Source organism: Buteo buteo, chromosome 10 (genome assembly GCF_964188355.1).
Source record: "Buteo buteo chromosome 10, bButBut1.hap1.1, whole genome shotgun sequence".
NCBI classification, from domain to species: domain Eukaryota; kingdom Metazoa; phylum Chordata; class Aves; order Accipitriformes; family Accipitridae; genus Buteo; species Buteo buteo.
Window position 1 is genome coordinate 6,078,213 of NC_134180.1, and position 23,067 is coordinate 6,101,279.

The 23,067-nt window shown below is 48.7% G+C and overlaps 1 protein-coding gene across 5 annotated transcripts in view; it reads left to right on the top strand.

Moving 5' to 3' along the window:
• Window positions 1-22,055, top strand: part of MARCHF2 (membrane associated ring-CH-type finger 2) — a 37,560-nt gene extending 15,505 nt beyond the window's left edge. For all 5 annotated transcript variants that reach the window (XM_075038299.1, XM_075038296.1, XM_075038295.1 and 2 more), the window contains 3 exons: window positions 2,027-2,222; window positions 15,720-15,929; window positions 19,057-22,055. In XM_075038299.1, coding sequence (XP_074894400.1) covers window positions 2,027-2,222; window positions 15,720-15,929; window positions 19,057-19,215 — 565 coding nt within the window. In that variant the 3' untranslated portion in view covers window positions 19,216-22,055. The remainder of the gene's footprint in view (window positions 1-2,026; window positions 2,223-15,719; window positions 15,930-19,056) is intronic.
• The last annotated feature ends 1,012 nt before the right edge of the window (window positions 22,056-23,067 follow it).

A 23,067-nucleotide genomic window follows, 5' to 3' on the forward strand; every position in this document is an offset into this window, starting at 1 on the left:
TTTCATGCTCCAGGGAGGGTAGCCCTGTACTGGGCCTCTGCTGTCCAGCATTTTATTCCTAAATGATCTTGATGAACAGTGAACACTGAAGAGATGTAATGAATTGCTGAGAATAGCGAACTTTGGTGTCTAGAGCCATTTGAGGTTTCCCAGGGAGCCCAAGACATCCTCATTATGGAGCTGGCAGATGTGGCACAGGGCTTCTAGGAAGTCTGTGCCTTTGGATGCCAGCTGGGATGCCCTTGGACCTAAAATGGCACTAGATGCCTGAGTTTAGGGAACTGAATGCTATTGGAAATGACTGCAGGCTGAAATAATGGTTGCAGTTCAGCGTGCAGTGATGCAGATGAAGAACAACAGTCTGGGATTTACGCATGTGTTTGTGGGTTTGGAGGAAGGAGATCTTGGGCATGTGACAGTTATGTGCAACAGTGACCAAAAGGCAAATAAGGTGCTAAGGCTTGGGAAAGCAATGAAGGACAGAAGACAGTCACTGCAAAAATCCCTGGTGTGCCCACATCTTGAAAACTGTAGCTCTGGTCTCTGCAGCTCTAAAAAGATGTTTTAGAAATGCAAGAGGTAGAAGGAAGGGTAGAGAAGGTGATAAGAAAAGTGGATGTGTTTCTGTCTAAGGCATGACTGAATAGGCTAGGACTCTTCTGCTTGTGAAAGAGGTGACTGAGCAGGCTATGATGGAGGTCTGAGGTCTGTAAATCGGGGGTGTGTGGAAAACATTGTCTTTTACAGGACAGGAATTAGGGGATAGTACACAAAACAAGCAAATGAGAGGTTTCAAGTGAAAAGGACTTGGTTCTTTGTGCAGCTAGAGGAAGTCCTTGCTGCAGGAGGACACTGGTTGCTCTGAGTTTACATAGGTGCAAAGACAATGACTTTAGTCTGTGATGAAAATTTGCATGAGTATCATCTGATACACCTGAGCCAACAGTTTCTGGGTGCTGGAGCAGTAGCACTAATAGTCCACAGTCAGTGGTGCTAGTTAGAGGTGTGAGGGAACACCTTGGGAGCAAATGGGTGGTTTGAGTGTCATCAGCAGTGCAGGCCTCCTGTGGGGGAGGTTTCAAGTGTCTCTGAAAGTGTTTGATACTTCCCTTGATAAGCATCTCTGGTTCTGTGAGGTCCCAAGAGAGCAGATCTTGAGCATGATCAAAGAGATTTGATTCTGTAGTTGAAACTTCTAGCCAAGGAGGGGATGAGAAGTGGTTGTTGTTGAAGCACCAAGGCATTTCTGCAGCCAGTTAAAGGCCCAAACGCTGCCGAACAGTTCTCTGTATGGCAGTGTGCAGATAGGATGCTGAGTTACTGCACTGTGATGGGCAGAGGGTTTGTATGTCAAGAGCTTAGTCTGGGTGACTGCTTGCCATGAAATATGTTGTGTCCTTGGAGAGCTGAGCTTCCAGAGTCAATGTAGTTGTATATTTAGATATTGCTGTTCCTTATGCAGTTACTGCTAAAACCACGATGCAGAGCAGAGATGGAGTGAGAGTGGATGGGTGATCTGATAAATGCAACATGATTGCAAACCTCTTGAGTGGCTCCAGGTGGCTGGGGGCACGCTGTGACTAGCGTGGATCATCCAGCTTTGCTTTGGGCTTCTGGATTTGCATCAGTGCTTCAGGGTTGGTTTTGAGTCTGGTGTCAGCCTCTCTGCCTGCTGTGAGCAGAGCTAGAGACTGTGGGACACGTGTGCTGCGGTCCCTTCTGTGGCCAGCTGAGCTGGCCCCGCTGACGTGCCAGCTTCTTGTGGGGGTTGTGGTGCTCATCAACACAACTTCCAGATTTTACTGACCTAAAAAGTCCCAGGCACCTCCATGCTCCCCTGAGACTCGTTTCTTGCTGCAGCAGGCTGCTTTAGAGAGTTGCAGCATGCCTGGCGTGCTCTGCCATGTGCTGCCTGCTGTGTTTGCACCATTCTGGGGCTTGGTGGGATTGGACCCCATTCTCTGATGTGGCTGTATCGTTCTGCCTGCTCTGATGGTGATTTCATTCTGTTTGTCTGCCTCTTCAGTGACGGTCCCATCTGTCGAATCTGTCATGAAGGTGGAAGTGGGGAGGGACTGCTTTCCCCGTGTGACTGCACAGGAACACTGGGCACCGTGCACAAGAGCTGCCTGGAAAAATGGTTATCCTCCTCCAACACAAGTTACTGTGAGCTCTGCCACACAGAATTTGTTGTAGAGAGAAGACCGAGACCTTTGACAGAGGTACCACTTTCTTCCTGCTTCATTTTTATTTCCTTACCATTTGAGAGAAAATGACTGATTTGCCCTACTGTCCTTGTGGTTCTTGCTGTCTCCTCCTCCTTGCAGTACCTTAGCACTCACAAAGAACAATTTGTTTAGAGAGATTAAGTCTCTTATCAGACCAAGTGACATAGTTGCAAGAATGCAGTAGCGATGTTTGGGGCAACTCTTACCTGTGAACCCCACACATGCTACCTACCAGTGGCAGTCTGTAGGACTACGGAAAATATGGCACTTGTAGATATACTTTAATGCCTGAGCATTGAAACACAGAGGTCACCACACCACCGACTGAAATATGAAGTTCTCAGAAATATTCTTTTTTTCCTGTTAATTTTAATCTTACTTTACAGTGTTGCATTAGTGCAGCTCTTGCGTGTGACTTCCTTGTCATGTTCTGCTCTGAAAAGTGAGATGTGGCGATTGTTGATACTGTTCATAAAAGACATGTCCTCCCTTGACTTATATCAATGCGTGCTTCAGAGCCTTTGGGTCTTGCTCCTTCCTGCTGAGCTGTGGTGCCCTGCTGCTGCCCTGTGTTCCACACAGTAGAACGAGAAAGCAGGACAAGGCTCAGCCAGTCCTTATGTTCCTCTTTGCATTGACTTTAGGGGGGCCAGGTTCCAGACGGATCCATCAGCCTCCCAGAGTTGGAAGGTACAATCCAGGCTCTGGTTGGTGGTTTGGTTTTTTTGTTTTGGTTTGGTTTTTTGTCACAAGGCTCTCTTCATTCCCCTGTTTAGGCGGTCTGCTGTGCTCACATTTCATATGTCCTTTGGCCCCCGAAGTTTCTAGCAGCTGCCTGTAATGAAGCCCTTTACATGTGGGGAACAAGGGCAGCTTGGACCAGGCCATCTTCTGACCTCAGAATTCACGTGCACGTCCCCAAAGAGGAATAAGTAAATCAGTGAGTTACAGTACAAAAGGCTGTAACGGTTTGTATTAGAAGATGGTTTAATCTGTCTAAACACGTGAGAGTTGTGTTGGCAGGTGAGCAGGCAATGTTGATATGCCTACCGTTTCTGGCGGTGCTGCAGGACCACATAGGAGGGTGTTGCTGGCACACCTGAGGTCTAACCTGGAAGATCAAAGCAAGGTCCTGCAGCCCTTGCTGCCTGCACCCCGTTCAGATCCCATTTGCTGCCTGTGAAACTGCAGGCAGGCTCTTCCCTTGTCAGTTTGCTGCTAGGTTGGGCTTGGGTGTTCATTCAACACAATGTGCAACTGCAGAGAAGCATCAGTCTGTGGGTGGGGATTTACAGTTAACAATTTTGGGAGCCCTTCAGTCCTGCAGCCATCAGCAATGACAGAATTGGCAAAGGGTCATCGGGAGTTGCCACTGCAAATACTTCACTTCTTTGCGTGCACCCTGTCCCTGCAGCGTTTTTCATCACGTGCCTCCCTGGCTGTGTTTGGACTACGGCACATAGCTCTGGTTTTTGTTTCAGAAGTTACTTTTCCTGTTGATAGCATTTCAAACCAATGCAAAGCAGTGCTCCTGCTGCTGCACTGTCATCAGTGAGGCTGCAGGAGAAGGTTTGTGAGCTGATTCTTAACAACAGAGTCCTGTCACCTGCCAGCCTCTGGAGGTTTGTTGGTGCCTGCCACCAAAAGTGTATGTGTGGGGAGGCAAGGGTTAATTCTGCTTTGTAACTGTGACTGCTCTTGTCCACTCTGTCCTTCCCCTTGCTCCATCAGTTAGATTAAAACTGAGTCACAATTGGAATTTTAAGTTGTTTTTCCCATCTCTGTTTCCATTTCCATCAATTCTAGAGGTTATTTCCTTTCCCTTCCCATCTCCCTCTGGAAACCATACCTGCCCCCTCTTCCTTCCTGCAGTCCCAGCTCTCCTTCCCACACTCCCATCTCCTCTGGGTGTCCAGCGAGCCTTGGAGGGGAAGAGAGTCCCCCAACTGGGGAAGCATTCAAGCTTCAGTTTGCAAAATTGATACTCAGTTTTAATGATTGTTTAATTTATAACTGCCTGTCAGTGACTTGATGGCCCCAGACAGGAGAAGGCTTTAGACTACAGCACTAAACCAAACCATGTATTTAGCAAAGCAATTTGTAAAAGAGCACTACATCAGTGGTTAGTGCTGTCTGAGTCTTAGCGCTTTTCTCCCAGCTGCTAAAACATGTAAAATGGCTCTTTGACCAAAAACTCTCAAATGGTTGCTTCAGAGGTTGAAAACCACTGCTTTAAAACATTTGGGAAGGGCTGTATCTTGGCTTTGAGGACATACTGCAGGCAAGCTCAGTGACAGTGAGTTTGTTAGGGCTTATGCGGGCCAAAATTTTGAGTATGGGTTTCAGATGTTTTAGCTTAAGAGCTAGTAAAGTATTCATGCCCAGAAACAAACATGTGGAAGTGCGTTTAGCCATAGTTCACAGATGCTGTAGCACCTCGTAACAAGTACAGGCTTAGAGAACTGCATACTTGAATAAAAGCTCAAAGACCAGTGTATATTGGAGGGGTTTCTCCTCTGACACTGATGTCTGTGCCTCCAGCAGGCAAGAGGAGCTTGCTGGGACAGTGCAACAGGAAAGCCATGGGTCTTCTGTCTGCCTTCTTGTCTGTACTCCAAGGTGGATGAGTGAGCAGCCTGGGACAATCAAATTTTAATTCCTGTTGAAATCTGTGAAGAGCCCTTCTGAACTGGAGCCTGTAAGGGTGTGGTGACCAACAAGCAATCTGAGTGTTGAGAGGTGATGCGTGGGCAGCATTTAATGAGCCTCAATTGCAAGAGAAACACCACTGTGTTTTCAGAGAGGAGGAGACCCCTCAAACCGTTACTGATAGGTGTCAAAGGCTTTGGGACACGAATTATTTGTTACTTCTCATGTCTGGGGACTGCCTTTGAGCACAGTGAAGGGGATGATCTGCCCTGTTCTGGTGTCTCCTGTGTCTGCTAGGGGAACAGCTTGCATAAAGTGCCATCAACACTGTCTGAGTTTGGAGGCTGGTAAGCACTTGATGAAAAGTCACCAGTTAGCCAGTGAGAGTGATCCCTGCTGTAGAATCTAACATGCAGCTTGCCATCATCATACAGCCCTAGAGCAATTCCTTTGCCTGCAGTTCATTGGCAGCAAGCTTTTTCCCGGGCTTGAGGAACAGCCTGTAGCCTGGTTTAATAAATTCCTTGGCAGCAGCCTGCTCTTGCTCTTTCCCAGGGGCCAGCAGCACTTCCCCACCACGCAATGGAGTGCTGTGAGTCTGACACAAGCTGCACTGAGCAGCGTGTGGGCTGTGGCTGAGGCATGCAGGTGTGCCGGGTGTTCATACAACCTGGTTCAGCTGATCAGCATGTGCACTGCATACCTGACGTGTCATGAGTGGAGGGCTCCTACTAGAGTGAAGTGGCTCACCTGGCTGGAAAGACCACCTGGTTTTGTTGTACTACTTCCACCACGCTGTAAAACGTTCTGGTCCCTGCCTAGAGTCTGGGGAAAATGTCCTGGACTTCAGTTTCTCATTTTCCTTGGGAGTCGTTACAACTGCTCTGAGCATCTGCACTACTGAAATCTGTGCTCATTGGAAGTAGTGACAATGAGTGTGCTTCACCATGTGATGTTTGTTTGGGCTTTTTGTTCACTTAGAGGCCAACTTACAGAACTTGGGCCACTTTCAAAAGCGCGCCTGCTGTTAGCAGAGGCTCTGCCCTTAGTGCAGAGCTCTTCTGAAAGAGCTGATAACCACCTTGCCAGCTTGCTGGAACTTTCCATTAATACCCTCTGTCTGCAGTCTGGTGTAATCTCATCCCCACACCAGATTGGGCCAAAACTCTTCACCAAATACTTTTGGGAAGTGTCATCTCCAAGTTGCTCATCTGTTTCTGAGAAGGCGGCTAGGGAAAGAGGCTGCTTAGTCATTTAAAAATGACACAGTTCCCTCAGCCGCCTTATCTGAGAGATTCTCCACTCCTTTGTTGCGGGGAGGGGTGGGGAACATTTTGAAATTTTCGGGGAAGTGATGCTCATGTGCGAGTGTGCTGTTTAGTAGCTCTGATAAAAAAAATCTGCTGTTCACCAAGTAAAACTAGGAAGTCAAAATAGAAATTGGTGAGTAGAGGAGGATAAATGGGTTAGAGACTAGGACTGGGAACAATGCAGGAGCATACTTTATGGCAGTGGTGTCGATGAAAGGGTCTGTCCCAGGTGTGAAAGGCTATCCAGGCATCGTAGCTCTCTTCTGCTGTCACGTGGCCACCATGAAACCCATAAGAGAATTAGGTGACATACTACCTGCTGATGTTGGTCCTCACAGGAGAAAGCAGCTATAGCTTTTGCTGTTCGCTCTGCTGTGTCCAACCTTTCCAGCCTGGGGAGACTTAGAGCTGCTCATAGTGGCTGTGGTGGTCACTGGTCAGCACTGCTGATCTTCGTGGGAATGGGCCATCAGAAGAACTAGCTCTGTCTATGTGTGTTTGAAGAGCTTTCAGAAGGAGAGAGGCTGAGAGGTGACTGTGGACTGGAGGAGGCGTTTTGGCGAGCGTTGTTGGGAAGCTACATGGTCGAGTTGAAATGCTTCTGCGGAAGCTGCAGAAAGTTCTTGGAAGTCAGGAAATGCCACAACCAAAATTGCCTTAGTTTTTACTTCAGTCCTCTTGTAGATCTGCATTAGTGTGGTCTTTACGTGGTCACAGACTGCGTTTTCCAGGATCCGTGCACGGGTGAAAGATGCCTGCTAGCTAACTTTGTTTATCCTGTGGTGTTGTGTGGCTATGTGCTCTTTTGTATCCCCATTCACAAGACAAAATTAATTCATTTCCCCATGGGCTTCTCTGGGTTACTTATTGTTGTGATATCCGAGCACTTCACAAACAGTAATTTAATTTTGCAGCCTCCTTTAGGGAGGGAACACAGCAACCTTGTTCAGCATGGATTAAAGAGAATTTTTTAATAGAATTGGATTTTTATTTTCTTCAAGCAGCCATTTATTTATGTTGTGGTCTGTTCAATGTAAAAATAGTAACAGTGTTTGCTGCCAGTGTGCCTGATCTCTGAACCGGGAGTGGGGGACTCGTCTGAGACCGGAGCCAGCTCTGGCAGCCATGGGCTGGCCCAGGGGTGCAGGGAGGATATCTCCTGCAGTTCAGCCTAGCTCAGTTATTTTTTAACTAAGAAGCTGGTTGAAAGCTGAAAAAACCACGAAAGACTGTTGTTAACTGTTAGGCTGTGAGGTTGATGGGCTGAGTGCTTTTTTGGGAGCATGTTTTGAACCACTGCAGGTGAAGAGGGAGAGTTGAACTGCGGTCCCAGGTGCCTGGGGAGGGTCTGTAGCCACGGGTGTGGGATGCCACCATGCCGATGCCTGTGCTGGGAAAGGAAAGAGTGGCTTCTGTTTGGCTCTCTGAAATGGTCTCCAGCACAAACGGGTTGTGGAGTGGGGCTCTCGAGTGAGGAGCATGTCCCCAGCAGAGAACGAGGTGGCCAAGCCTTGGAGAGGGATGGTTTTCTGGTACTTGACTTTCCTACATCAATGTTAGTTTAATGGGCATCCATATGTTTATGGGGAAGTGATCCGAATCCATGAGACTCTAGCCAGCATGGCTGGCATAGTCAAAAAGTGCAAAATATGTTTGTGTTACCTACTGCTGAAGTTTTCCAGGTATTTAGATGAAATGTTCAAACCAAAAGTTGCAGTGCATACAGCTTTCCTGGAACAGGTAGTTTCTTCTTTTTTCCAACAATGTAAAGCACAGAGAATGCACAGTTACTGCCTAGGATTCATCTTCAGGAAACATAAGTATCTTTGGTGTCAGAGCATTGTAGAAGAACAAGCTCCTTTGCAAATGAAGCATTGCTTCAGTCTAGACAGCTCTTTCTTCCAGGCCACGGATGGTCACACAGTTCTCTAGGCAGAGTTGGGTTTATTTGCCCTAAATTTTTACACCTCAAATTAGCCTCAGCCAAACCTTGTTCTTTAGAGCCCTATAGACTATGGAGAGAAGGAAATGCCTCTTGTGATCAATTAATTCCTGCCTCCTTAGAAACCTAAGTTAGGATGGGTTAGCTTGTCTGAAGGTGCCTGCCTTTTTCTGGCTCTAGCAGAACCAAGGTAAGTGCTGTTACAGACAGCTTGTTGTATGAGTCTAAATATCTACCCTCCCACCCCCCGCTTAGTGTTCTCCCTTCCATGTAAATTTCTTTCTTTGGTCTGAAGCTAAATCCATCACAAACCTATCTTCTCTTACAAAATGCTCTCCTCACTGAAGATGCTTTGTCCTCTAGGATTTCAGGCAGAGCTGCATGGATTGAGACATTTGGTACTGTATTGGATGTATTGTGTATTTCTAGAAAGCATTATCAAGGGTGATGCTGTGGCTTTGTTTCTACAGCCATAAGGAAGTGTGGTCCTTCTGCACAGCTCCTGGTCTTCTCCCTGCCTGCAGCCCACTGCCCACAAAGTGAGGTGGGAGCATGGGTCGGTCCGTGTTTTGTGTACCTGAGCCCACTCCTGCCCATTTGCCCTCTCTGCTTTCCCAGGTTACCAGCAAAAGTATTTCCTTTCCATGGCTCCTTATTTTGTGTATTTTGCTGTGGCACTGACCCTCTCATTTCTCTTTTCATTTCATTGACCTCTTGTAAAGGGTTTTAACTTTAACCTGTTGTTAATTTTGTCCCCTCTGAGTGTTTCTAAATGCGCTTAAGAAAAACAACACCTCCGGCCTCCAGAGACTCCTGTTTCAGGCCATCTGCCCATGCTGCAAGTCAGCTTTGGTTTCCCATCTCCTTTGGCCCACGCTGCCTACTTGGCCTGGTGCAATCCTGGTGTTGGGCAATCAGTGCCACGGGTCTGTGCTGAACAGCCGAAGTCTCTGTGTGGAAATGTCCCGGGCTGGCAGCTCGGGCAGACGGCTGAGCAGCAGCTGTTTAATCCCAGCAAAATGTCAGTCCATGTTAAAGAGGAAGGATGTATTTTTGTCCACACATCATGTAAATCCTGGGGAGAGGAACCTAGGGGTTACTGTACTTAGATCTGAGAGTGGGCATGAATTTCTGGTGCTGAGGCCAAGGCTCTGGCTTTGCTAAAATTACCAGGCTGTGGAAAGCCAATGTCTCCTGGTGGTAAAAGCTAATAAGTGTTATGCATGACTTGTTCATAATGCTTCTTTAAGCATTTAATACCTTTGCTAAAGCAAAACTCATTTGAGACAGCTCACTAATTCCAAAAAAGATTTCTCTGGTGAATCAGCCACCACTGGAACAGTTTAGCCACACCCTTTGTTCCCATATTTCTGTCCTTGCAAGCAGGTCTTGTGATGGAGCCCCAAGAAGATTCTGCTTCCATGTCTTCAGTGCTGGTGCTTTCCTGCAATATGTGTGTTAACATGCTTTATTTAGAAAGGGCAGCTTTAGTAATATCCGTGTGTGCCTATGCCTCTGCAAAACAGCTCCTTCCAAGGGTATTATGCAGTACAGGAGAGACTGCCAGTTTTTTGTTCCTACTGTTTCTCTTTGTGTTTTATTATGCAGTTTTGATTAAAAGATGCTTATTTTTCACTGACTGCTAATGCTTTTTGTTCACTTAAGCTGGATATTTTATATAGGCCAGTGCATTTTTTTCTCTTTTTTTTTTTTTTTTGGTCTCATAAGGGAAGTACGGCTTCCAAACACAACTGTCGCCTGCAACAAAGCATGTTTGAAATTCTCAGAGAGGTTTGTTTGGCTGTTTGGGTCACGCTGGAGTATGGGACACCTCCCGTAGGTCTGCCATGTGCTGTCTTTCTGCTCCATCTCACTAGTCTCTCATACCTCTGTAGCTGTGGGAGGCGCTGCTGGGATGTCTGCGGTACAAGCAAAGTGAGGTTTGCAGGGAGTAATAGTGGTATTCTTATTAATTCTGCTTATGTTACTAGGAAAAGAAATTTTGCCTCTGGGTGCAGCACCCAGTGTAGTGATCACTGGCCCCCTTCCAGTTCAGAGAACTGAGATGTGATGTAAACTCTCCCCCACCCTTCCTCCAGCATTATCTTTGTTGCAGACAGACTTTTTTCTGTGCTTTCCTTGAACTCTTCTGCTGAACTCACTGCACTGTTCTCTGTCTCATCTGTGCTCCTCTACCCCCTTCCTCAGCTTGTCTCCCTCCTTTCTCAGTGCAGGCCTATGTTAGACTCCTGTATCTAGTGAAAAACTAATCACTTTTGGCTCCTGCTGAGTTCCATTCCTCTGTCATCTTTTCCTTTCTCTCTTTACTTGCATTTGCTGTCTGGAGATGCTCTTCTCAGATCCCACCCTAGATCCTCTTGGTATTTTTCTGTACAGTCCCTGACACTGCTCTGCAAAGCTGGAATGGCCTCTTTGGGGACAAAACTAGAAACACTTCATCCTTGCGCTCTTGGCACTTATCAGCGCTAGTCTCTTTCTTACACGTCCATCTTCACCACTTTGTCCAGCCCTGTCTGTACCCTGAGGATCTAGAGCACCTGCTACCAGTGGGGTTTCTCTGAGGGGCAGCTGCTGGCAATGCCATGATGTCATATTTGTGCATGTTGTGGCACAGCATTTCCCGTGGTGACACCAACCACAGAAACACCTGCTGCTGTGTAGGAAAGTGTCCTGGTGACCTGCAGCACTGCTTGGGTCAGTTCTTCTCCTGTCCACCATTTCTAGTGCTCCTGCAGCTCTTGTTTTCCTTGGGTCAGCCCAGTGCCTTGTTCTTTGTGGTGGCTGGAGCCAGGCTGAGTGCACTGGAAAGGCTCTCATGCCTGTTCAAGGAGAGATTCAGCTTGTTGAGGTTTGCAGAGCATTGAGGGCAGCCAGTTGTGCCATGGGGAAAGGAGGATGAGGAGGGACCACTTTGCTCTGAACTGCCCTGCTTGCAGGGCTAGGGGTGTTTCTGGGTTTTGGCTTCCTGAACTCTGGGTACCCCATCAGAAAACATCCCTCCCCACCTTGGTAAAGGAAACAGGACCATCCTGCTGGGGCTGCCCGTGGAGCTCAGTGGCCTACAAGGAGGTTTTGGTGGGTGCCCAGAGAAGAGGTGTGATGGTCCCTCTTCTGAAGCTGTGTTTTTTGACTCGACATGTTTCTCAGGGCAGGGACAGGGCTAATCGTGCTGCTGTGAATCAAGGTCATGTTTTCCTTTCTGTCTTACGTAGCCAGGCACCAGGTCAGCAGTGAAAGGAAAATCAACAGGTGCCTGAGCAGCCACAGGCTAACTTTGGTGGACAGAAAGGACACAGGATGTTTTGTAACACAGCTGATAGTCCTGTTGCTGCTGTGGCTTGCATCATACTGTAGTTCTGAAGCACATAGGGAGCTTTGTGGTAGGGTCAGCTGGTGAGATTGGCAGGTCATGCTGGTCCTGAATGGTGCTCACGAGAGCGGGTGGTCCAGCTGGGAGAGACCTGAGCATGTGCTGGCTGGAGACTGCTGGTTCTGTACTGTGCTGATCCTGCTTGGCATGGGACTGCCATCGGCTGGCACGAGAATGCTGCATGCAATGTGTTTTATGAAATGGGCTAATAGCTCACAGCCATGTACATTTTGCCACACAAGGTGAGCGAGCTGTAAAAGTCAATGAAAGCTTATTCTAAAACACCCATTTATAATGCCCCAGAAAGACTGTAAGGTGCTGAGCATTGCTGGGATGATCCCTCATCAGTCAATTCCCCTTGGTCCCAAGTGGCAGAATGCAGCCCAACTCTGAGACATGCAGTGTAGCAGGTGCTCGCATGGACTGTCTGGGAGACTGCTCTGTTGTACTTTGAGCTCTGCTCTTGGCTTCTAGAGGAGCTGATGATGTCCTGGTGCCTTTTTCTGCATGCCTTCTTCCTGCTTTCTGTCACCTGGGCTCACCCTAGTTTTTTGGGCACTGCAACATCCAAAGATCAGATACTCATCATCCCATAGGCCTGCCGTGGGTCCAAGAAATGAGCTCCCTTCCACAGCCCTGCTGATCCCAGTAGAAAGAACATCTGGGAGAGCCTCAGGATCATGCTGGAGGACAAAGAAATATGATTGTACCTGGAATAACTTCTTGTTGCACAAGCAGAGGGAGGTTGTTTCCAGCAGGGTGGTCTGAGACCCAGCTCATAGCTGAAGTGGGCAGCAAGCAGCCAGTTCTACCTTTTTCCCTTTAGTCTCACATGTGATTGCAGCATGGAAGCAATTGGTTTTGGACTTGGCCTGGAAGAAGACCAAGTTGTGCTTTTGTTGCTTTCCCATGTTTACTTGATAGTTTTCCCTACAAAAATTGTTTAATCTGACTGACCACTTTTTGGATTGTTTGCAAGGTTTATTTTAAGTCCTGTATATGCAGTGATGTGCTGCTGTGCCAGAAACACTGCACCCTTAGGGTGGCTTATTGTATTCTTTTTTTTTTTACTGTGTCAGTGCATATTGGCAAACTAAATCAACTGCTTCAAAAGGAAATTAATTTGCTTCCTGCCTTTACATGTTTGGCTCCCATCTTAGGGAGGAAGAAGGAGTTTCAAAGGTCACAAGTAATATAAATAGAGTAAGATGCAGTAAAATACCTATCTGCCTTCAGTCCCAGAGATTCTTATTGTATGAGAGTCAAAAGTGACCCAAGATGTCCTCTTACAGAGGATGGGGTGCTCTGGGATTTCTGCTAGAGGGTTGTTGGTCCAGCCGGGGTAATTCAGCATTTACCTGAGGCAGCACTGTGCTGGCTGGAGTGGGGAAAGCCAGGCACATGGCAAGGGATTTGAATGATGGGGCTTCCAATGCACTGTTTGTAGGAGCAGCTTTACTGCGTAGATGAGCTGCCATCCACCCTCACTTCCTCTTACAGTTGCTCAGGACTGCATGTGTGGTCCTTATCTTCCCCACACAGCTCATCACCACTAATCTCCTCTGCAGAGCCACACAAGGGGTGACTTGCACGTCTGCCTCCCTTCTCCTAGCTCCTCCTGGCCAAACCACAGTTGTGGCTGCTCTGAAATTTCCTTCTGACTGTCTGGCCATCAAGTCGTGCTCAGAATGGCTTTAAAATGCTTCTAACTTGCCCTCTGTTATTGCAGGACTGTTGCTCTGTCCCCAGATCTATCTTGTGCTCTTCAGCTCCCAGCTTGCTCTCTAGCTTCAGTTGTTCTTGCTCTGCTTGGGTCTTTCAGACGCTTCAGGTCACTTCTCTAAAATATCTTGCTTATCAGTCCTCCCACCCGAAATTCCTGGCCAGGCTCTTATCTGTTGCTGCAGCATCCTCTCCTCCGTTCTTCGCCAGCTCGGTGTCCTATCACAGGTGACTGCAGACCGTGCTGCTGCTGTGGCTCTGACCACCCCAGCCACGTTGCTGTTCCTTGCCCAGATTTGCCACCTCCCCCTTCTCTTTCCCATTTCAACAAAAGTTGTCTGTGTTTCTCACCCTGTCCTCACCCCTCTGCTGTGTCTCGCTGTACATCCCTCACATTAGACACTCTCTAGTTAAATCTGCACTAATATGTATGCACCCTTCCATGTTCCCCTTCTGGGCCAGCACTTTTTGCTTGTCTTTCTGGCCAGCCATGTCCTCAGGCTACCTACCAGTGCTCTGTTTTGACCCATGTAGTCTTGTTAAGTTCTTGCATACCTGCCACCACCCCTTCTGTATTGCTATTTAAACTGTGGTTTCCCCTGTAGGGAAGGAGATTTGTGTGCGTAGTTCTCAGATGGGCCCCTTTTCACGCTGCCTGTTCAAAAGTGGGCACCCTATTCCAAGTCTGGCAGTAGGATGTGCCTGCCTGGCCCTGGCTGCCTTGGGGATATTCCCTTCCCTGCTCTGACTGTGCCTTTTCAATCATGTTCTCCAATTTTTTTAAATTTTTTTTTTTTGAGGAAAAAAAAGTCCTAAATGAGACCAGTCATCCTTGTGCAGGAAAGGAGGAAGGATCCAGCAGCCCAGCATACAGAACCACTAGTAAAAACGTGGTGTAACAACTCTGGGTATTGGTAGGAACCACAGCTGCTTGCTGTTCTAAAAAAGGAAAGGAAAGGCTGAAAATAGCATAATCCCAGGAAAAGTAGAACAATTGCTGTTGTCAAAGTCTCTAAAATGAACCCACACTGGAAGCAAGTTGGGACTCCTGAAAGTAGTGAACATTTAGAGATTGCCTGTTGAGGGAAATCTGCCTGCAACACAGCTGCGTTCATTCTGTAACCTGCTAATTTTTGAGAGCTGCAAGATGGAAGTGCTTGCAAAGCCTCTTGGTAACACAGCGTAAAGTGCAGTAACCTCCACTGTGACAGATCACTTACTGCCTGGGAGGCAAGAAAGCAAGCCTGAAAATGGGAAGGACTACACTAGAATTGGCTCTGTCCTGGTCCTGGTAGATCTCTTCTGTGTGTAACGTGGTGGCCAGTGGCTGGTCACCAGCAGTGGAAAGGTCTTTGGGATTTTGTAGTCATGAAGGTGGAGTTTTCAGCAGCTGTCTCTGTATGATCAGGCCTCATCCCTTCATGGTCACTTGTGATCCACTGAGATCTGGGAGAAAGCGATGGGGGATCTTCCCCCAGCCAGCTGAGTTCTGTGTCTCTCCTCACCTGACAGCTGTGCTGCTTCCTCTTTAGAAATGGTCAAAGGCTTTCTCTGTGAGGGCACAGGTTGTTCTGTAAAAGAAAATGGGTTTGTGTTACCTTCCTCTGCCAGGGCCAGCCCAACAGCATGGCCCCTCGGCTGCTGTCATGCTTTGTCCGCTCAGGTGCAAAACTTCCCGCTAGTTACTCACTTTCTTTTTGCTTTTCTTTCTTTTTTTTTTTTCTTCCTCCAGTCTTGGTTTCTTAGTTGCTGAAGTGATATGCTTTCTTCCTCTCTGTCATCATCTCAGTGAAAATACTGGGTGCATGGATGTTTGCATTTCCCACTGATGGCCCTGGACTGCCACAGCTTGCTCAAGCCCCAAGGACAGTGCCCATACCCTTGAGAGCATTCCTTCTCCAGAGCTGTCTTGCACAGTCTCTCAGGTGGACCTGGGTATTTCAGATTTGATTTAAATCAAGAGCAAAACTCTAAAATGCCACGATTCGCCAAAAGGAAACAGAGGACTGATTTGGGACAGTTGCCCTTATGGCTTGGCCTGGCCACAGACCCTAATGTCCCAGTTTCCCATAGCCTCTACACCAGTTGCAGATATGTTTCTGTTGAAGCTCAATCCAAGACCTGTCAGACCTTTACTAAGCCAGGCTTTACTGAACCGGCCTTCCTCTGGCTGCTAGCTGCTGCCTGCTTCTTGCTACTCCAGTGAAGAGCCCAGAGAGCTCCTGTATTTACTACTGCCTTGCCCTGTACATATTCTTCAGCTGTCTCTTCCCTTTCCCTTTTTGGTTGTTGAAAATATACTTGATGCTCTCTAGCTCTATTTTTGTGAAGGTTTATGTGAGTTAAGTATATGCACCAGGTACGTATAGACTGCAGAGAGCATGTGAGAGCTTCCCAGCATAGCAGTCCTGTTTTGCTAGCATGCTGTGTGCTCTGTGTGCTGCTGACTAATGCCCTTTCTCCCTTCCTTCTGGCAGTGGCTGAAGGATCCCGGTCCCCGCAATGAGAAGAGGACCCTTTTCTGTGACATGGTGTGTTTCCTGTTCATTACTCCCCTGGCGGCAATCTCTGGCTGGTTGTGTCTGCGCGGAGCCCAGGATCATTTGCAGTTCAACAGCCGACTGGAGGCCATTGGACTCATAGCACTAACTATAGCACTTTTCACAATCTACGTCCTTTGGACGCTGGTAAGTGTCTGCTGCTCAGGCCCTTGTTTCTGTTCAAAAGGGGGATCGAAGTACTGGCTTGCACGGCATCAGTGCAGCCAGCCGTTTCTTACTCCCCTTGTGCGAAAACCTAGGGCTCTTTCTCTTGAACATCCATTTAATTATCTTCTAATGGGAGCTGCTAAAGTTGTTGCTGAGAATGAGAAACCACATCCTGATCATCTACTTTCCAGACTGACACGGGAGCTGTGTTCCCTGGGGTATCATGTACCTGGGCGCAGATATGCCCAAGTGTGGCTGGAGTTCGGTGGGAAGGTCTGGTGCTGGTGGCAGGCAGTGTTCCAGGTGTTGTGCGTGTTCCTATTTTGGGGAAGAAACACAAACTTCATACCCAGATGGTTTAGGGGAAAAATAAAATCTGGAAAATATTTGACCCTTAAATAATCTGCCCTCATGTCCCTCCATGCTTTGTGCTGCCCGCCACAGGTTGACCATGCCTGAAGGAGGTGCAGACTGGCCATTGGCAGTCTCTGTGGCCCACAACTAAACAAAGTTCTACGCAGTATTTTTAAGATGTCAGCAGCACAGAAGGATGTGTGCAAGGAACACTCCGGCCCTGGGGAGACCTCTGACTTCTCTCGCATACTGGGCTTTTGGACTCGAGCCCTGAGCCAAGACTGGGTAGCCAGCCTGTCCTGACCCACTGCTGTGGCTTTACAGCTGTGCTGCTGGGTTGGAGGCCCTGGGAATTACTGGGAACCTGCACTTGACCCTGTCTGGATGTTGAACTGATCTGTGCTGGGAAAGAGCTTCCTGCAGATGCCCCACTTTGCAGCTTTTTGGACATGCCGAATTAGGCAGCTGGGAGCTTGCAGCTTGGGGTGAGTCCCAAAGAGCAGGAAAGCAAATGTGAATTTGCTATGTTAGCACATCTGTGAGTGCTCCCAGCTGAGAGCCCAGAGGAGCAGCTGGACTGGGGGCAGCTCCCTGCCCTGCTGTTCCCTGAGCCCTTGGGGCTCCCCAGGCCCCGCTCTCTCCAGGGGCTCCCAGGCCGGGGACTTCCCATTCAGTTTCCCATCCCACTGTTTCCCATTCGGTTCTTTTGTGTTGTGTTGCTGGGTGGGTTTCTGGGTTTGGAACTTAATTTCAGCTCTCCTATTCAAAGCCCTGTTTGTGTGTGCTCATGCCCTGTTGATACCCTTTTCCAGCTGCTTGCTGGGAGGCACCATTTTGGGAAGTGATGAAGTGCAGTTAGTGGAGGAGAAATAGTGGGACCTCAAAAAGCTGGCAGTTCTGCAGGCAGTGGAAATGCCACAGCTCATTTCCCTGCCATCTCATGCTTTGATCTCTCAGAGTAACAGCTTTCTCTGGGGTTAGGACATTCTTTGCAACTCTCCCACACAGATGCAGGTGCCAGTGGAGGGTGAGCTGGTGCTGCAGCCTTTGCTCTGGGGGGGTGCAAGAGTGCCTGATCTGTGTTTCTGTCAAAATATGCAGCAATTGCAGTGCACCAGCAGTTCTTGAGGAAAGTCTCCACTGCTGCATGTATGTGCTGCATAAGGTTGATTTCTGGAGAAAGCCAAGCTAAAATTGGAAACGTTAAGAGGAAGTGCTTCCATCTTCTCTGTCCCAGGACTGGTCTGGAGGAGCTGGAAATCTGGAGGAAATGGAAGAATGGGGTTTTTTTGGTGAAATAATGAGTCCTGACTAAAATGGCTCTAGTTCTGCCGTGCTTCACATTTCCTTGAACAGCGAAGGGCATTAAGTGAAGCCCCTTTATCACATTTACCATATTCAACTGCAATTCTTCTGTGCAGCCATGGGCTGTGCAGCACAAAGGGCTGTTACATGAGTGGGTGGTGATGGCTGTAATCAATGTGAGGATTGCGAGAGAAGCCATGGCCAAGGTTGCAGCTCATTCCTGTGGAGCTTTCCTTGAGGTTTGCACCATTACCTCCCCATTCATATGCTGTATCTGAAGACTGTGAGATGCATTTGCTTCTTTTTTATCAGCAAACAACCTTATTCCCACAGTTGTCCCTCTAGAACAGGAAAAAGGGGAGCGCACAGATCAATGAGCTAATTATCTCAATGCCATGGCACAGTTCTCATAGCAGATGTCTGAGACCTATCCAAAAGTGATAGCAATACTGAGTTTTCCCTGTCAGATACGCTTCTTGGTACTTCCTGCTTGCCAGCTAAATGTTTCCTGTACTTGTACAAAGTACGAAAGCTTGGTTTTGATGAGTCACCGACTGGATTCATTATTTAATTTTCTTGCTCACAGTTTCTAGCAAAATAAATAGGAAGGAAATATATGCTGGTTTTACTCCTTCCTCAAGAAATTCTAGAAGAGTGTAATTTCAAAGCTAAGTAATCAGCAAGAGCCGTGAGAAAATCTGTAGTTGTGTTCATGATTGCAAAAGAACACAGCAAGGAGTCCAGCCTGCTGGGGAAGCACAGCTTGAAGCTCCCCCTTGCAGGTCTGCTCCGAAACTGCAGGGCCAGCTCATGCCTCTGGTTAGGTCCCCTCCAGCCTTTGCATCCTCTCCTGTCTTCCTCCGGGTGGACAAGTCTCCCAGGCTACAGTGTTGTCAGAAAAAATTAGTCCAACCTATGTCCTGTTGTTGCAGACCAAGGAGAGAAGGCTTTTGCAAAGGGCAGAGAAGAGCCACCAGGATCTGTGAGATGGGAGGAGGCTGGTTGGATTCAGCCACTTGAGGCTGGTCCTGTTGAGAACCCCTCGTTCTGCCCAGCCAAGGCGCTCACTTCAGCCTGTGGCTAGAGTGAAAGGGCAAGTTGTGATTCCTCCCTGCCACATCTCACTGGCCTGGTACCCAAACCCAGCTGAGCCAACTCTGTCCCTCTGTCCTGGTGCTGCCCAGAAAGCCCCTTTGGCTGTGCCATACTCAGCCTGGTGTTACCAGAAATTAATTGATTCCTCGTCAAAGGCTTGGGACATGGAGTGCCCCAAACCATTTCAGGGTCAGTGCTGTCTCCCTTGTCCGGGGGGTACTGGTGGCTTGAGAAGGAATATGCAGAGAGCATGCAGAGGGTGGATGGGTGACTGCATCTCACTTGGCCCTCTACGGTCTTCGGCACTTGTGACGGGGTTTGGTAACCAGACCGATGCATTATTGCCCACCAGGTTTCGTTCCGCTACCACTGCCAGCTGTACTCGGAGTGGCGAAGGACCAACCAGAAAGTCCGCTTGATGATCCCAGCCTCACGGAGCCCTCACCCCGTGCCCCACTCCCTCCTCTCCGCCAAGCTCATGAAGAAGACCGCGGATGAAACCACCGTCTGAGCCGTCCCTTGGCCGCTGCGCCACGTGGCTGCTGGGGTGAGGGCAGCCCTTCGCGGCTGGCAGAAGCAAAGAAGGTCGGGTGTCCCCGCATGCGCAGGAAACATGGCAACTGTGGAGGCACTAGAAAACAATTGTCCCACCTGAAGGGACTTTGCAGTCAGCACGTACTTTATACTATGGCAAACAGACAGATAATCAATGTCTGTCATGTGAAATGGCCCAAAAGAGCCAGATGGCAGAATATGCCTGTCTGCAGGGACACTTTCCTATAACTAAATACCATATGTGGAAAATATCTCCCTCTCTCTATATATATATCTATATATAATATTATTTTTTAATGGCCATGCATATTGTGTTTCAGTCCTTTTGTGTTGATGTTCTAAGCTTCAGTATAGAAGCTGGCAGCCTGATCTCATTCAGAGGTTAAATCTATGCCTTTTCTCCAAATGAGCATATAAAGAACACTTTTCATCGACCGTTCTTGAAAGTCCCCTTCTCCTTTGCACTAAATTGGTTTTGATAATACTGCAGCAGCCTTTCCCATTACTCTTTGGTCTCTTTCGTGGTGTTTCTGTCCTTTCTAGAAAGTTGTGTGTTTTTAATAATTATTATAATCCCAGAAGGAGTAAATGATGTGATACTGAATGGAGACATTTTGTATTGTAAAGTACTGTAATTTTGAGAATTTCAAAATAAGTTTCAAAATGAGAAAATCTTTTCCTGGGCAGACGTGATCTCACAAAATGCTTTCCTTGCAGATCCTGGCTCATCCCCAGGACTCAGATGCACTCAGCTCTTGGTATGTCTGGCAAAGGTAGATGGAGGATCCGAGGGCGGGAAGTGATGGCTTGTACTAGCTAAACCCACCATTGCCTTTTGCTTTTAAAAGATTCAGAAAGGAGCTTTCCTGACCCCAAAAGGTGAGAGTTGGAGTCTCTGTTTGCTGATGTCCTTTCACCATCTTGAGGCTGGACCTCTTGTAGTATCAGTTACACACATACCTTATGGGACAGGCCATGCTCTGCAGCTGCTGGGCAGGACATAGGTGGTCTCGGCTGTTCTCTGTGTACATTATTTGCACATTCCTGGGCAGCAGCTGGTGGAGCTGCTGTGATTTGGTTCATCTCTGAAAGTGCTGCGTACCTGTTACATCTCCGCTAGTGAAACAGCCCAAGTTCGCTGGTTCACAGAGAACAGGCTCCAAGTCCCTTATCCTGCAGGGCCAGCATTCCTCCTCTTCCTTCATACACCTGCTTTTCCAGCACACCCAGCTAACGAGCTCCTCTGTCTTGGAGCGCCCAATCTGCCAAGAGTCTCCCTGAATTTGGTTTTAGTCCTTGCCTCTCTATTGCCTCCCCACCCTGCCAGATGATGCCTGTGCTTGGGGCTGTGATTTCCTGAGCCCCATGAGTGGGGCAGGCCATAAGGATGCTGGTGTTGGTGCTGCCCTGCTGGGTGCTCCAGCGGTGTGTGTGGCTGCTTGGCGTGACCCTTGGCTCTCACTCCTGCAATGGTGAGGGTAGATAGCAGGGAGGAGGCAGGCTCCAAGCTGCCTGAGTCCTTGCAGTGGGTGGTGGTATCACACACTATGTCCCTCAGCTTCTTTGCTGAACCCAAGTGGATCAGTCCAGTGCCCCGTTAGATCGAGACCTGCAATTTCTTGAATTCAAAGCACCACGTGCCATTCTTCCTTTTCTCTAGCTGCAAAGCAGGATGCTTTTCCTTATGTGTTCCCTGATCCTAGGCTGGAAGTAGCTGGTGGCATGAGCAGCAGGGGCCAGTGTCCTATCTCTCCCAATAGGATTGCTCCAGCCCTGTGGCCTGGTTTGCGTTTGCTTTTCTCCTCCATCTCCTGTCTCGGATTTCTCATGCAACTCGGTGATATCCCAGCACATCTTGCAGCAGCCTGTCTCTGCCCAGCGGTGGGTCCCTGTGGGCTGGTCCAAGCTGGTCTCTGTTCTGAGCATGAGGGTCTCGTTTGATCACGGGGTGAATATCTTCTACACAGCCAGGCTGTGCTCCTCTGCTCCCTCCCTGCCAGCTTCCCTGCTTGTCTCTTCCCTTCTGCCACGTACCCATGGGCACCTTCCCTTTTCCCTGTTGTGCCGGGATGACTTGTCCCCAGGTTCTTCTGGAGGCTTGTAGTGTAGACAGGCCTCTTCAGCCTAGCTGCAGTTACGGTCCCTGCGAAGTAGCATCCTGCTTCAAATCAGCTTGTGCAGTGGAGCTCCCATGCAGGTGCTGCCTCCCTCCACACACCCCTTCCCTTGGCAGTGAGTGCTGCACCACTGCTCTGTGCCTTGTCCTGGGTACGCCTTTCTTCAGCCCCTCCCCAACAAACCTTGTATCACCAGGACATTCCCAGTGAAGAAAAACTTGGGGATTTGGTTTAACCTTCCCAGCCCTGGCTGCCTCCCAGGAGCTTGGTCTTGCACCATGTCTAGTTCTGGCAGGTAACGAAGGATGTGCACTCCCGCACCACGTTCCCCTAGTAAGGACTTAATGGAGCCAGTGTTTTGGTTAAGAAACCCACTGTTGATCCAAATATGCAACTGTGAAAGCCAGAAGTCCCTGGCTGGGGGCAACTGGGGCCCGGCCCTGTGCTGCTGCGCAGCCATGGCTTCACTCTCAGCTTCATTGTCTTTATCGTAGTTGCCAATAATTGGAGTTGTCGCATGTGCCCCTGCAAAACCCAATAGCAACTCTTTGAGTTTTCTCCTCCTTCCCAGAGAAGATGTTCAGCTCATGGATGTGGGAAATCAGTGTCTCTGACCCGCCACGTTCCAGTGTCATGGGGAAACGGGCTGTGCAATTATGTAAATAAAAGTGAGACAAACTTTGGGCTGTTGTGTTGTTACTGGAGACGGGAGGGCTATCACCTCCTTGATAGTGAGCCCTGGTGGGTGCTGTGTCTGAGGCTGCAGCGTGCGAGAGCTGCTGGTGGCTGGAGAGGCTGATCCACGCTCCTGGGACACGCTGCACAGCTGGTGTGGAGAGCCATCGGGGCCAGCATCGTGGTAGGGGCTGCAATGTGGTGTGGAGCAGGATGCCTGCCCAGGGCTGGATCTGGCACCTCGGGGCAGAGACCCAGGTACCCATCGGTCCCTTTTCCATGGTGTGATGAGGAGCCTTAACACCTCCTGCGGTCCCAGCCCTGCCCTTAGCCCCTGGCCATGGGGCAGGCATTGGACCTGTACTGCAGAGCCTGGTTAGAAAGGCTGCGCTGCTTTTGAAGTGGTGGTGGGGATGGAAATTGTTAAGCTGCATGTTAAAAATACCATTCAAGACACTGCAAAAACAATGTTGGAACGTGTTTCCAAGGCCCTGGACAAGGCCTTAGCCTTGGGCAAGACCTTGGATGAGACCCATGTTTCCTGGACAAGCTGGTAAATCAAGAGGGCTCTGGCCTTGTTTATATTAAAAGAAAAAAAAAAGCTTTAAAAGAGAATGCTATGTTCCTACGGAGAAGGCTCACCCCAGTCCTTTAAAATAAAACTGTGCTGCAACACAGCAGTCTGCCCAGGATGAGAAGAAAAAGCAGCAGCAGCAGCAGCCAGAACAGTGTAAAAGAAACAGAAAACCCAGAGAAAGAGGGCTCACCATTAGAAAAGGAGACACGTTTTAACAGGGACCGCTTTCATTCACGGCTGCTCAGAAGAACATACTGGATCTGAGCAGGATTTGTTTGAAGTATCTCTGACACAGACCAGTGTTGAGAAAAAACAGTTTATTGAGGTGCCTCTGCTGCCTGTCGCCGCAGCCTTTTCTACCGGCAACAGGGAGGCTCACATAGGTCTGATCAACACCCTGCTCTACCTTTGCTGCCAGGACAGACCCCACCTTGGTGCC